The sequence below is a fragment of the Tamandua tetradactyla genome, chromosome 12 (genome assembly GCF_023851605.1).
Source record: "Tamandua tetradactyla isolate mTamTet1 chromosome 12, mTamTet1.pri, whole genome shotgun sequence".
Classification (NCBI taxonomy): domain Eukaryota; kingdom Metazoa; phylum Chordata; class Mammalia; order Pilosa; family Myrmecophagidae; genus Tamandua; species Tamandua tetradactyla.
In genome coordinates, this window is record NC_135338.1 from 49,547,799 (window position 1) to 49,561,667 (window position 13,869).

At 39.3% G+C, this 13,869-nt stretch overlaps 1 protein-coding gene across 9 annotated transcripts in view; it reads right to left on the bottom strand.

Moving 5' to 3' along the window:
* Positions 1–547: 547 nt before the first annotated feature.
* FOXN3 (forkhead box N3) overlaps positions 548–13,869 on the bottom strand; it is a 413,410-nt gene continuing 400,088 nt past the window's right edge. For all 9 annotated transcript variants that reach the window (XM_077123298.1, XM_077123290.1, XM_077123299.1 and 6 more), the window contains one exon: positions 548–2,353. In XM_077123298.1, the coding sequence (XP_076979413.1) occupies positions 1,765–2,353 (589 nt within the window). In that variant the 3' untranslated portion in view covers positions 548–1,764. The remainder of the gene's footprint in view (positions 2,354–13,869) is intronic.

The window sequence follows — 13,869 nt, forward strand, 5'->3', positions numbered from 1 at the left end:
ATCATACACACTCACTACTAAGTTTGCCCTCAAATTATTGCGTCATGTTAAACACATACAGACAAAGAGAAAGGACACACTTGTTAAAAACAGAGAATCAGAGGGGTCGGGGGCTGAAGTGCAGACAAGGCAGTACAGAGTTCAACCATCCAAGCCCTACCAGAGCAAGAAGATATTTTTATATTGCAGAGTAAGTTCCCCAACAGTCAGAATTTGTCCCTGAAGAAGGTTAAACCTTAAACACCTGCTTCAAAAAACCAAAACAAAATAACCGGAAAGCAAACCAAAACAAAACAAAAAATAATTAAAAATTAAAAAAAAAAAGAAAGAAAAAAAGGAAAAAAAAGTAGAAAACCAAAAGAACCTCTAAGCCTAAGGGCTTAAAAATTAGAGGCATAGCCTTTTCTCTATTTTCTATATTTATATGAAAATAATTCATGCTTCATGCTAAATACATTATTTACCTTACAAGAACTTTGTTATTTTTGAATAAAAAAAAGTTTGTATTTTTGTGATTTTTTTTTTCTTTTACAAAGGAATCCATGCAGTGTGGATCAGAAATTTCTGCTGGCTACACTGGCTGAATGTGGAAATCACTGATTTTGCAAAAATGAATCCTGACTGACATTAATTGCAAACTCCATTTTGAGGGCAGTATAGGAGTTTTTTTTTTTTTTCCTTTCTTTTTTTTTTTTTTTTGCCATATTTTACTTTTTTTTTTTGTCTGTCAATGTGCCTTTCGACTTAAAAATACACCATAATGCTAATGGCAGGTTCTGTAGCTTTTTGTTTTTTTCACTTGGATCATATTTTTGATAAACAGAAAAAGATTTGTACCATTCTTTCCTTCCTTAGCAGCTATTATACTTTCTCGGTCTTGACTGTTTTACACTTGGGCAGTAAAGAAGACTGTTTTCTGCATCAGTTTTTCCCTCTCTCTCTCTCTGTTTCATGTATATGTGTGCGCAGGGCCACCCTTTAGGTTTATGGCTTTGGGAACATTCTCTTAATTTAATACAGAACAGAATTCAATGATTAGCAACAGAACTAAATGCTGTCCCCGTCTCTTCTCATCATTCTACTGACACCTGATGTATAAACAGTTCAGTGTCCACCTGGGGAGATGCTACCGGGCTCCATGACTGAGAGTCATGGCCCATGTGTCCTGTGTGACCAGGCCAAAGGCTTCCCCAGCCCAAAATGACGGCAGTGCCACGCATGGGTCTGCTGCTGGGGGCCGGGGGCGCCATCCCTCACCCCACCACCTTCTCCGCATACCCTCAGTGAACCCAAGTGAGCGGAGGTCCTGACTTTCCAAACCTAAGGGCTGGGCCTGAACAAAGATGCCGTGCAGTGCCCTTAGGTACAGCGTGCGTGTTCCCGTGGTGGTGGCACTGACGTCCCTGTGGACGCCGCCACGTGTTTCTGACAAGCTGGAGGAAGAAGTGATGGTAATTTTGGCTTTTTCGGTTTTGTCTTCAGATAATGAAAAGCTTTTGTAAAACAGCTGAGTGTCAATATGAGTTCTATGGCTTCAATCTCCTTTAAAAATAAAACTCATAAGGGTCCCAAAGAAAGGAGGGGGCCAAATTAAAATAAAAAATAAAAAAAGAAAAGAAAAGAAAGAAAGAAAACCAAACCAAAAAAAGGAAAAAAAAATGCTGATATTGCCACAAAATCATTAGAAATCTCCTGACATGCTGAAACCAAATGGCCGTTAAGTTCAAAACAAATCGGTGACTTGTTTTTGTCTTTTTTTTTTTTTTAATTTTTCGTGGTTTCCTTTTGCTCTTTCTGCCCCTTTGCCGTCCGATTGGTGATGTTATTCAAACAGGAGCGAATCCCCGCTAAGTGCAGGAGGGACCCCGCCGCCTCCTTCATCTCCTCGTCGTCGCTCTCGGGCGGCTTTTCCGTGCGTCTCTTTTTGAGGGGCAGCGTGTCGCTGGGGACCTTCCTGGCCTTGGCCAGGTGCTGCCGCTTCCTGGGCTGGGGCGCGCACCCGCTGTCCCCCAGCGCCTCCTTGGCCTCCCTCTGGCTGCGCCTCCTGTCGTCCTCCTCCGCCTCGCTCTCGTGGCTCTGGAAGCTGCCCTCGCTGCCCTCCGGGCCCCCCTTTGGCGTGAACTCGTAGTGGTCGTCGGCCGAGGAGGAGGAGGAGGAGGAGGAGGACGAAGAGGAGGAAGAGGAGGAAGAGGAGGAGGAGGAGGAGACCGAGTCGCTGGCGGGGGAAGCGCTCCGGGCGGCCGAGGACTTGGCACTGCTGTAGTTGTGGTCCTCCTTGGGGTCGCCGCTGACCACCGGAGAACCGCACGACGGCTCGCTCTCAGTCCGCAGCCGGCAGCCCGAGAGGCCGTTCCTGCGGGCGAGGGGCGGAGACAAAAGAGAGGACACGGATTAACGGCCTCGCGCCGAGCCCCCCTTCCGCGTGGCCACCGCGGGCCCTCGGCCGTGCGCGCGCAGCCTGCGCAAACTGCGCCGCCACCAGCGCGCTGGGGACAGCGAAGACGCCGGCGCCTCCGTCTTCCCCGCCTGTCGCCCGTCACTGGCATTTCCACTCGGTTTGTGTGGAACGGTCGTCAGAACAGCCCTCTTCTGAGGTGACAGCCGTGGAGGCGCAGTCTCCCGTACTGAACCATAAAAACCAAGCTGTGCTCGGTTTCGCAAGCCTGCCGAGGCGGCAGCGTCAGACCCGGTCAGACGACGCTGGCTGGGCACTCTGGAGGGAAAAGCTGTAACATGACCCGGCCTTCCTGTCAGAGGGCTGAATCCAGCCTTCAGCATTAAGAGATACCTGCCATGCGGCGACAGCTTCACACTGCCTCCTCCCTCCCCCCTTCATTCATTCTACAGATATTCACTGAATACCTAATGGAAATGTATGGCCTTAGGACGGGGCCTTGAGGCAGAGACAGACTCTGTCACAAAGATGCTTATTGTCTAAAACGGAAGCAAGTCACAGTGAGATCAAAGACCAGAGAGCAACCGGCTACCCTTTACTGAATTCACCACCTGCCAGGCACCGTGCTAAGTCTGCACACCTGACTGCTTTTAACCCTCAATAAAGTGGGTATTAGTAAGCATTCTTATCTTACAGACCCCACAAAGTGAGGTCTGGAAAAGTTAAGTAATTTCCTTAACATCACACAGCTAATAAGGAGTGGAGTTGGGACTGGGCCAAAAGTGTGATTCTTGAGCTTGAGCTTTCAACCATGTCATCACATCAATGCCCTCTCTTCCCTGATACCCCCCATAACTAGACCCATTTTATACCCCCTCGGAACCCTACAGCACTCATCATGCCTGTAATGGTTTCCCTGGTGTCTTTGTGCCTGGGCAATCTACTGCTATCCCTGCTTCTTTATGGGCACGGTGGGAATGGTCCTGGGGTGGGTGGGTTGAGGACCTGAGCTAGTGCCTGCAGGGGCTTGGGCAGTGCTGGTGCCTCATGTTGTGTGGGGTGGGGTGGGTGATAATGATTCTGGTGGCAGCTGTATTCTTGAGAGTGCCTGGCCCTCAAGAAGAGGTATTCAGAAGAGGCAGACATCAAAAGAGGTGAATACTCAGAAGAGGAAAGGGTAACTTGCAGTTGGAGAGAGGGAGGGCACCATAAAGTCTTCCGTGGAAGATGTGGCATCTGACCTTGGTTGCAAGGGGAGAAGCATTTGGGCAGATGAGAGCTGTTCTAACTGGACCATTCTGGCCTGTTTCCTGCAAACTCAACCACCTGATGATACATTTACAAGAGAAGTGGGGAGCACGACCACACTTTCCTTTCCCAGATGATCCCACTTATAAAAAATCTTTACTTTCCCTCCATAGAGTGCACTTACGCCGCCATCGTCATGAACTGTGTAATGACTTGTTCAACTGTCTGTACTTCCACTAGAGTGTAAGCTCCCCAAAGCAAGTGCTGGTCGCTGCTGTGACCCAGCACTGTGTCAAGCATAGAGTGGGCACTCGGCAGATTGAGGATGTGCAGGAGCAGATGGGATCAGGTGGCAAAGACTATGAAGTTGAGAGGGTATGACTGAGGCTCTCCATCCCTACAATTTTTCTGGATACCCCTTGAGGACACAGCACTGATGGAAAGGCTATGGGTCAAGGCCTCCCACAGATCCCAGAAGTGAGCCCCTCCTCCTTCTCTCCTGCAACCCCCCCAAGGGCCTTGAAGGTTCAGCAAGACCCACTTACAGTCCACACAAAGGGGAAAGGGAAGGAGAGGAAAGAGTCCTAGTGCAACTGGTGTGGCATGCCAAGGAGTCTCTCTCTCTCTCTTTCCGAGTGTTTCAGTAACTCTGCTCTGCTAAATTTAAGCTGGTGGTAAGAAATCTCCACTGTAATGCACAAGAGCCATTATCAAAATTTACCCTCTGCTAGATGCCTTAGGATCAACAAGATAAACCCGAACAATTATAATGTGCACTCACACAGCAAAGCCATAGCAGGCTCTGGAAGGATTCCAGCTTGTGTTCCCAGATTGCAGCCTTTCCCTCTCCTTATGGAAAGGAGTTTTCAAGCCAGCACACCTGCGTTCACATTCCCAGCATTGCTTTTATAACCTTGAGCAGGTTATTTGGCTCCTTGGAGCCTCAGCTTCCTTATCTACCTCACAGGGTGGTGTGGGGACTAAATGGCAAGTTCTGAGCATGGAGGATGGTTCCTGTGGGTGCAGGATCATTTTGACCCCTCTCTTGCCGTCAGATTGTTCTCTGCTGCTGGAATGTGCTTACCCCAGTAGTTTTGTTTTCTCTTTCTATTCTGGATCAGGAGGCTTATGAGAATCGGTCATCAAGTAAGAATAAAGAGGCTTAAGAGAGGAATTCCTCAAGTGCTTGTCTGTAAACACAGCCCCTGATTTGGGGAAGCCCTCACAGTATCTGTTTTCTGCAGGCTTCCTATTTCTAGGCTATGTTTGGGTGCATAAAAGGCTGGGAAAAGATCATCAGATACGTGATAAATGTAATTAATTGTACAGCTAGCTATTAATAGTTATTAAAAGCAAATGAAAGTCTCATATTGTGTTCTCTTGATCTCTGATGTGAAGGTAACTATTGTGAAAGACAAAACTAGGATCCTGAATTAGCATAAAAAATTTTCAGAGTGAACCCAACTATACCTGGATGAGTAAAACTGGGCTAAGCTTGGCTTTTAAAAATTCAATTCAGTTCTGAATCCTTATGTTTTAATAACATGGTATATGCGAGACCTTTAGTGTCAGTTACGCAGTGTACGCTGTCTCTTGGAACAGACGGAGAGAGGGAGAGAGAATCATGGGATGACAGAGTAGGAAAGAAGGCAAGTGTTGCAAAAATTAATTCTTACTGAATCTAGGGGAAGGATATACGGTATTCATTGTGTTAACTGTTTTCTTTTTTCCATAGATTTGAAAATTTTTAAAGGAAAAAGTTGGGAAGGGGTGGTAGGATACACTTTGACCAAAGCAATGATAATAGTGTTTAGCTCCATACTACTGCCAAAGAGGAAAGATCTAGGTCTGAGAACATCTCTCTCCTTCTTAAACAGGGAGATAAGCAAGTATTACAGAGGTACGAAAAATCCAGTGGAATCAAACAGAGACTTTCTGAAAGGGATCAGATGAACTAAAGGAGAACAGAAAAGAAACTCACTTGTTCTGTAGAGTTCAGGGTGTTAGGTACCGTTTTGAACCACACTGCATGCCCAACAGCAGATCCAAAATCTACACTTCAGAACGCTACCCCGGCTCAACCATCTTACAGAAAAACAAACTAAGACTCAGAAAGCCCTGTGACTTGTCCAAGGTGGCCCAGCTAGTTCTCCAAGACAGTTCAAGCATAAATGTGGAATGTCCCCCTGTCTCCCTCTTCAGTGAAGGAAGTTTGCTGTGATGAAGTCAGGAAACCAATACACCCGCTGACACTATTCCTGGATGAAAACAGGTATACAGACATAACTTCAAGGAGTAAGAATTAAAGCATAAATGCATCGCTCTCTCATTTGACAAAATTAACTTTCCCTGAGATTTTAGCATGGGCTCATCATCCATAAATTACACACAAAACTGAGCAGGAAGTGACAAGCTCCTTCAGTTATTAAAAACTTGATGCAATGTCATTGATGATGGTGGCAAACCAGCTGCATGGACTTGGTGTCAAACGCTTCCCACTGCAGGGATTGTCATTACAGGGCGCCAAATGCTTGGAAGAGAAAACCAGCCATGCTGAACAAGCTGGAAGGTGGATTTCTAATCACCTCCTCCAAAATCATTCATTAAAAGGAACATGTGATGCATTTTGAATGCCTGCAATTTTTCAGTTTTAGCTGAATTTACATGTGAAGATACTCACAATTATCCTATATTAGCATAAATTAAAGTCTCTTGATTTTACTAGACCTCTAAGAATTTAAGCACATGGCTCAACAAAATTGCGTGCTGTTAATCTCAAATATAAACCTAGTATTAATTCTCTCATCAAATAGATGGCAAATACTGAACAAAAAAGGTGAGAAATCACATTAGTTCAGGCCGAGAATGAATAATGCTTGCAACTAAGTTAAGGTATAGCTGGTTATTAGACATGGCCATTTTGCTGTTTTCTCTACCAGTTAATTACTTGTTCCATTACAGTATAATGAGTATGTGTTGCCTCCATCTTTCACCTGGGTGCACCCGGGTTCTCTCTGGAACTGAATGCTTTACACCTAGAGGCTATCATCTTAGGTTACAGTCACCTGCCTAAGGGATTTACCTAAGGACTCTGATCTTTTGCCAAGAGTGAAAAAACTCAGACAGAATGAACGGTGTTGTAGAAAGAGTAGCTGGAGCTATGGTAGTGCTTCTGCCCCAAACCAACCATAAGTAGAAAGACATGGAAGAGAAGAGACAGCTAGAAGCAGGGTGGAAGAGGAGAGGTCTGGAAGGTACTGTTCCAACCATAATACTCAAGATCCTGGATAAAGTACAGCAAAACATTTTAAAAGCACTGGTGGGTTCCTTAGAAAATAAGGGCATCTCAGACTCACACAGAGTCACACATAAAATAAAAATTAAAACTTGCACACACAAATGAAAGATTTAAAAAAAGGGGGGGAGGGGGTCAAAATCTGAAATGTGAGCACCAGGCGACCAAGAAAGAAAATAACTACACTAGTACCAGAACAAGAGAGCCAAACTTATTGGGGAGAGAGGGAGTGGCAAAAATCTGTTTTGGGAACTTGATGGTTTAACACCAAAGGGTGTTAAAGTAGAATCAGATATATTAGACACGCCCAGACTCCCAGCAGAAGTTTGCAAAGCAAATCCTCTTTGGAGGAAAGCAACTCTAATTTAAGTCATCAGGATTCCCACAGATTAATTTTAAGCAAATATTCAAACAGAAGCTTGTAATCTAAAATCACCAAATACATCAGCAAACAAACCACTAGAAATGTCTAAATGGAAAAATGCCATGTATAAAGCCAGGCATCCCTGGATGACTACACCCTCACTGAGGTCCTAGGGACAAGTAACTGCCCCTCACAGGCAGACAACGGGAATAAAAGTCAGCCTTAGCCTTAGCTCCACATTGGATGAAAAAAAAGAAAAGCCTCCCCTGAGAATTCTTAACCATGAGTCTTCTGTCTTGTGAGTACAAAGCCAGAATTATACTAATTATGTGGCCCCAAAGACTTATAGCTAAATTTAGTTTAAAGTACCCAATGACAGCTACTAGAAGAAAACTTCTTCTAGAAGAACATAATTTAAATCCAGGCCACAAAGAATTCTCATACATTAGCTTTCAAAGAACACAGGTTCATAATAAAAAATTAAACACAAAGGAAATATACTACCACATGCCAAGCAACAACTGAAAAAAGGATAGGATCTGAACTGCAAAAGTCTGAAAATATTGACATAATCAAATACTAAAATATAAAGTATGATTAATGTACTTAAAGAAATGAAAGAAGGAATTAAAAACATTAGCAAGGAAGAACAGACTATCAAAACTGCAGGCAGATTTTAGAAAGCACCAAATAGAATTTCTCTAGAAATGAAAAATATAGTTCCTGCAATAAAAAAATCCAGTGAAGCTGAAAAGAAAAATTAGTGACTTAGAAGATGAATCTGGAGGCAATACACAGAACACAGCAGAGAAAGACAAAGAGATGGAAACTACTGAAGAAGGGTTAGGTCATATGGGGCATAATAAGAAGGCCCAATATAAATCTAACTAGAGTTTCAGAGTGGGAAGAAAAAATGGAGAAGACCCAGTGCTTGAATGGAAGATTGCTGAGTATGTGCTAGTTTTGAAGAAAGATTATTAATCTTCAGATTCAGAAATCTAACAAATCCTAGGCAGGATAAGTGAAAAGAAATCCATACCTAGACAAATCAGAGTCAAACTGCAGAGTATTAAAATAAAGAAATGGAAAGACAACAGAAGTCCTAAAAGAGCAGAAGGAAAACATATCACCTAAACAGGAGCAACAATTAAGATAAAACAAGTGAAGCAGATGAAAGAGGAACAATATTCTCAAAGTGTTAAGAGAGAGAAAAAGCCGTCAAGTTAGAATTTTATACTCAGTAAAATGATCTTTTAAGAATGTTTCACCCCAGAACTTCCAAAACAATTCAGAGCTACAAAATACAAAGATTTTCAGACAAAATTCAGGGCTTTAACTACAAACAAACCTTCTCTATATGGATTTCTTAAAAATCCATTTCAGAAAAAAGGAAAATGATCCAAAGAGGAAGGTCTGAAATGCAAGAAGAAATGGTGAGTAAAGAAAATGTAAATAAATATTGACCGTACACCATAAAAATACTAATGACTAAGTGGGTTAAAAAAAGAAACCACAGTACAGGGCAAAGAGAGCATATACGTTGGGAGAAAGAGGGAATTGGAGTTGAAGTATTCCAAGAGCCTTGTATTGACTGGGAGGTTAAAGATATTGATTAACTTTAAATGTTTTAAAATACTTATGTTAAAATTGCTAGGATAGGATCAACACTAAAAAAGAGAGAAATAGAATGTATAATTTATAAATCATTAGAAGAAAAAAAAAGAAATGGGGTGGGAGACTCTCAATCAATTTAGAATAATGCCAGAAAGTGAAAAGAATCTGTAACAAGTGGGACAAAGAGAAATGCAAAATAAGATGGTAGAAATGAATCCAATGTACCAATGAAGATGGATTATAAATCTTCAGTTAAAAGGTAAAGATCATTAGTATGGGTTCTGAAAAATGCTGTGTGCTGTTTATAAGGGACAAACCTAAAACATAAGGACAAAAAAAGGTTAAAAGTAAAATAATGGGAAAAGCTGTATCATGCTGGCTTAGCTATATTAAAACCAGACAAGAAGATTTTAAAGCAAAAATCATTACTACACATAAAGTGAGTCATTAAATATTCATAAAGGTTCAATTCATCAGAAAGATCTAACAATTCTAAAGCAGTTCTAAACATGGATATCTCCAATAAGATAGATTCAAAATATATATAGTCAAAATTGAAAGAGCTACAAAGAGAAACTGTCAAATCCACAATCACAATGGAAGAATATAATAAATCATTCTCAGTATTCAATTGAACAAGTTCTCTCTCTCTTTCTCTGTCACACACACACACACACACACACACACACACACAGGCACGTAAGAGGTTAGACTATATAAGATTTAATCTAATGGACATAGATGGAACATGTACTAATAATGGAAAAGGCATATTCTTTTGATGCACACATGAAATATTTTTTAAAACCGAGTAATTCTAGACCATATAGCAAGTCTCAACAAATTTTTTCAAAAGCAGATCTTAAAGAGTCTTTAACCAAAATTCAGTGAAGTTAGCAAAAAAAAAGTTGAAGAGGTAACTAAAAAACAAAAAACAAAACAAAAAACCAAAACAATCCCCTTCTCTTCAGTTTGAGAATTTAAAAACGTGCTTTTAAAAATATTCATGTGTTAAAGAAGTCATAACAGGAATTAGAAAATAACTTAGAACTTAACAATAATGAGAACAAAAGATACCAAAACCTGTGAGATGCAATTTAGCAGTAGTTTGAAGAAAATTACAGCTTTTATTAGAAAGAAATAGAAAGACTGGATTAAAAATGTTCAATTTAAACAAAGAAAACGAGATTAAATCCAAAGAAAGCAGAACGGAAATTATAAAGAAGCAGAAATCAATGAAATATGGAACAAACATAAAATACAAGCGATTTTAAACCCCCCACAAAAATTGACTCTTTGGGGGAAAAGACTGGCAAGATTAAATAAGAAAAAAGAAATGGCGCCAATGAAATGAATTTTAAAAAGGCTAAACTACAAATGCAGAAGATAATTAAAAAGATGACGACGTATTATGGACAACTTTACATCAATACATTTAAAAACTCAGATGAAATGGACAAATTCCTCAAGTTACAAAAATAGACTAAAAACAGAGCTAAAAAATTATTTAATTGAACTTGTATGGTCAATTTAGTTTGACACCATAATTACATGGAATCTTGAATAGGGCATGAGGTCCTGTTGGTTTGTACAGGTTAGTGTGATACCCCAATATAATCCTCAGTAATCTGGGCAGAGAATAAAAAAGTATTTTCAAAGTCCCCTTGGGGGACTGGGGAGAAAGGAGGAAATACTGAACTTCCCCATCTGGGGAATTCTTGATGTTCTTGCAAGCAGTGGGGACAACAAATTCAATAGGCTGAGCCCTCAATCTTGGGACTCACCCCCAAGAAGCTTATTCCTGCAAAGGAGAGGCTGAGCCTACTGATAATTATGACTAAGAGTCACCCCCAGAAAGGCTCTTTTTTTGCTTGGATGTGGCCTTTCTCTCTAAATCAACTTTGCAGGTGAACTCACTGCCCGCCCCCCCCCATGAGACATGACTCCTAGGGTGTAAATCTCCCTGGCTACATGGGACTCAGCATCATGGGAATGCGAAAGCCTTCTTGACCAAAAGGGGGAAGAGAGAAATGAGACAAAATAAAGTTCCAGTGGCTGGGAGATATAAAAATAAGTCGAGAGGTTATCCTTATATAGACAGGGGGATTATATAATATCCCTTTTTAGTTTATGGTGTACTAGAGCGGCTAGAGGGAAGTACCTGAAACTGTTGAACAGTGTTTCAGTAGCCTTGATTCTTGAAGAAGACTGTATAACTATATAAATTTTACAAAGTGACTGTGTGATTGTGAAAACCTTGTGTCCAGGGTATTGGACAGATTAGTAAAAATTAAAAAAAGGATAAAAAATAAATAATAGGGGGAGATAAAGGGTAAAAATTGGGTAGATTGAAATACTGTGGGTCAATGAGAGGGAGGGATGGTATCTATGAGTTCTTTTTTTTTATTATTTCTTTTTCTGGGGTAATGCAAATGTTCTAAAAATGATCATGGTGAAGAATACACAACTATGTGATGATATTGTGATATCATCATAATATGGTTAGACTGTTATATGTGTGGATATTTCTCAATAAAAATATATTTAAAAAAGACCTAAAATATAAATTGTCTTATAATCATTAAATAAATTACAGCAATCGTTAAAGATCATCCAACAAAGAAAACACTAGCCCCACAATGTTTTACGAGCAAGTTTCATCAAACACTAAGAAACAGATAATTCCAATATTGCATAAACAATTCCATAGAATATTAAAAGTGAATACTCCTAACTTATTTTATAAGGTGAATGTATTTTTGGCACTAAAACTAGATAAAGATAGCATTAGAGTAACATGGGGCACAGATAAAAATGAATATAAAATATTAGTCTGCCATATCCAGTAATATTTAAAATATATAATGTATCATAAACATATGTATTAGGACATGCAAGTTTTATTCAAAATTGAGAGATTTAGAATATAATTCACCACAGTAAAAAAAAAAATGAAAGAAAAAACCTCACAGGTATCTATATGATGCAAAAATTTATTTTGAGGAAATTCAACAACCATTAATGATCAACCATCATAGCAAACTAGTAATAAGGGAAAATTTTCTTGGTATGTTCAAGGATATTTCCAAAAACCCCTATAGCAAATATCATACTCAACTGAATATCATTAATGTGGCTCCCTTTAATAAGAAACAAAAGAAAGACATCAATTTATCACCACTTCTATTCAATTTTATACTAGAGGTCCTAGACTGTGCAATAGGACAAGAAAAAGAAAGAAACAACAAAATAATTAGAAAGGCAATAATAACCATTATTAAACAGGTGTGAGTAGACATACACATAAAATTTTACAATAGCATAAAACGAAGAATGTAGACTACCTAGAATAAATCTACCTACAGAGGGATACAAACTTTAGAACAAAAAAATAAAGCTGTAATGAGAGACACTGAAAAATAAAGCTACAGGAATTTCGATATTCTGGGGTTGCCACAGGAAAAGACAAATACGAAATAGTACTGAAGGTCCCAAAATAAATCCACACAAAGAAGAAACTTGATATAAATCAGAGCAGGCATCTGAGAAATATGAGAGTAGGGAAAGGAAGGGCCATTCAATAAATGAAGCTAAGATAACTGATTATCTGCATGGAAAATTTATTTAAAAGGCTCTCTTCTTTAAACCAAATATAGATAACTAACTCCAGATGGATCACAGACTTAAGTATGAAAGGAAAAAATTTAAGCCTTTTAGAAAAGAGTACAGGAGACTATATGACTTCAGAGTAGGGAAAGATGTTTTTATGACAGACACCAGTATTGAAAAAGAAAAAATATGGATCAATGTGATTGATAAACATAAAAATTAAGAACTTTGCTCATCAAATGAAGATACTGAAGAGAATGAACATACCATTCACAAACTTATGAAAGTTATTTGTAACACATACAATCAATAAAAGATTAATTTCCAGAATACATATGCACTCCTACAAAGATAAGAAAAAGAGAAATAAACCAAGAAAAAAATGGGCAAAATGCTGTACACTTCTTAAGAAAAATTCAAACAGCCAAGTAAATACATGGAAAACTGCATAACATCTTTAGTAGCCATGGAAATACAAATTGAAACCTGTGATACCATTACATGGTTGAAACTATAAAGCATGATAATTCCAAATCTGTGAAGAATAGGGCAATGGGAACTTTTCTGCTCTACTGGTGGGAGTGCAAACTAATTCAAGCCTTCTGGGAAACAATTTGGCATTACTTTGTAAAGTTGAGTATGCACATACCCTAAAACCCAACAATTTCACTCCTGGACAAGTATTTTAATGAATGTGGACATGTACAAGAATTTCCATAGCAACACTGTTTTGTAATAGAAAGGAACTATAAATAATCCAGGTATATGTAAAAACAATAAGTTGTGTTGTAGTCCCCTAATGGAATACTATACAGCAATAAAAATGATTCAATTATGGCTTCATGCAGCGAAATGGATAAACTTAATAATGATTTTTTTAAAGAAGTAAGTTAGAAAGAATACATATACAATATTACTCCATGTAAAACTCAAAACCAAGCAAAACCATGTACTATTTATTTAGGTATATCAAAGATGCTTTTAAAAGTATGGGAATAGTAAATGCAAAATTTGGGATTGTGGTTACTTTTCAGGGATCATAAAGGCATCCGTGATATTTTCATTTTTGAAGTTGGGTGGTGGATTCATGAATGTCATAATTATTTGCTTTAGTACTTCTGATATATTCCATATATTCTTCTATATGAATCAAATATCACATAATTAAAATATTTAAAAGAATGCAGTGGACTGACTCAAAAAAAGCTGTATATAAAGTTACCTTTTACCAGGTGTCAAATAATACCTAAGAGAGGGAAATCATTTAGGTCAGTATAACTTGTGAGTTCACAGTTTTTCCAAATATCTTTTATAAAACCCAAATTCTAATTCTACCTGGACCTT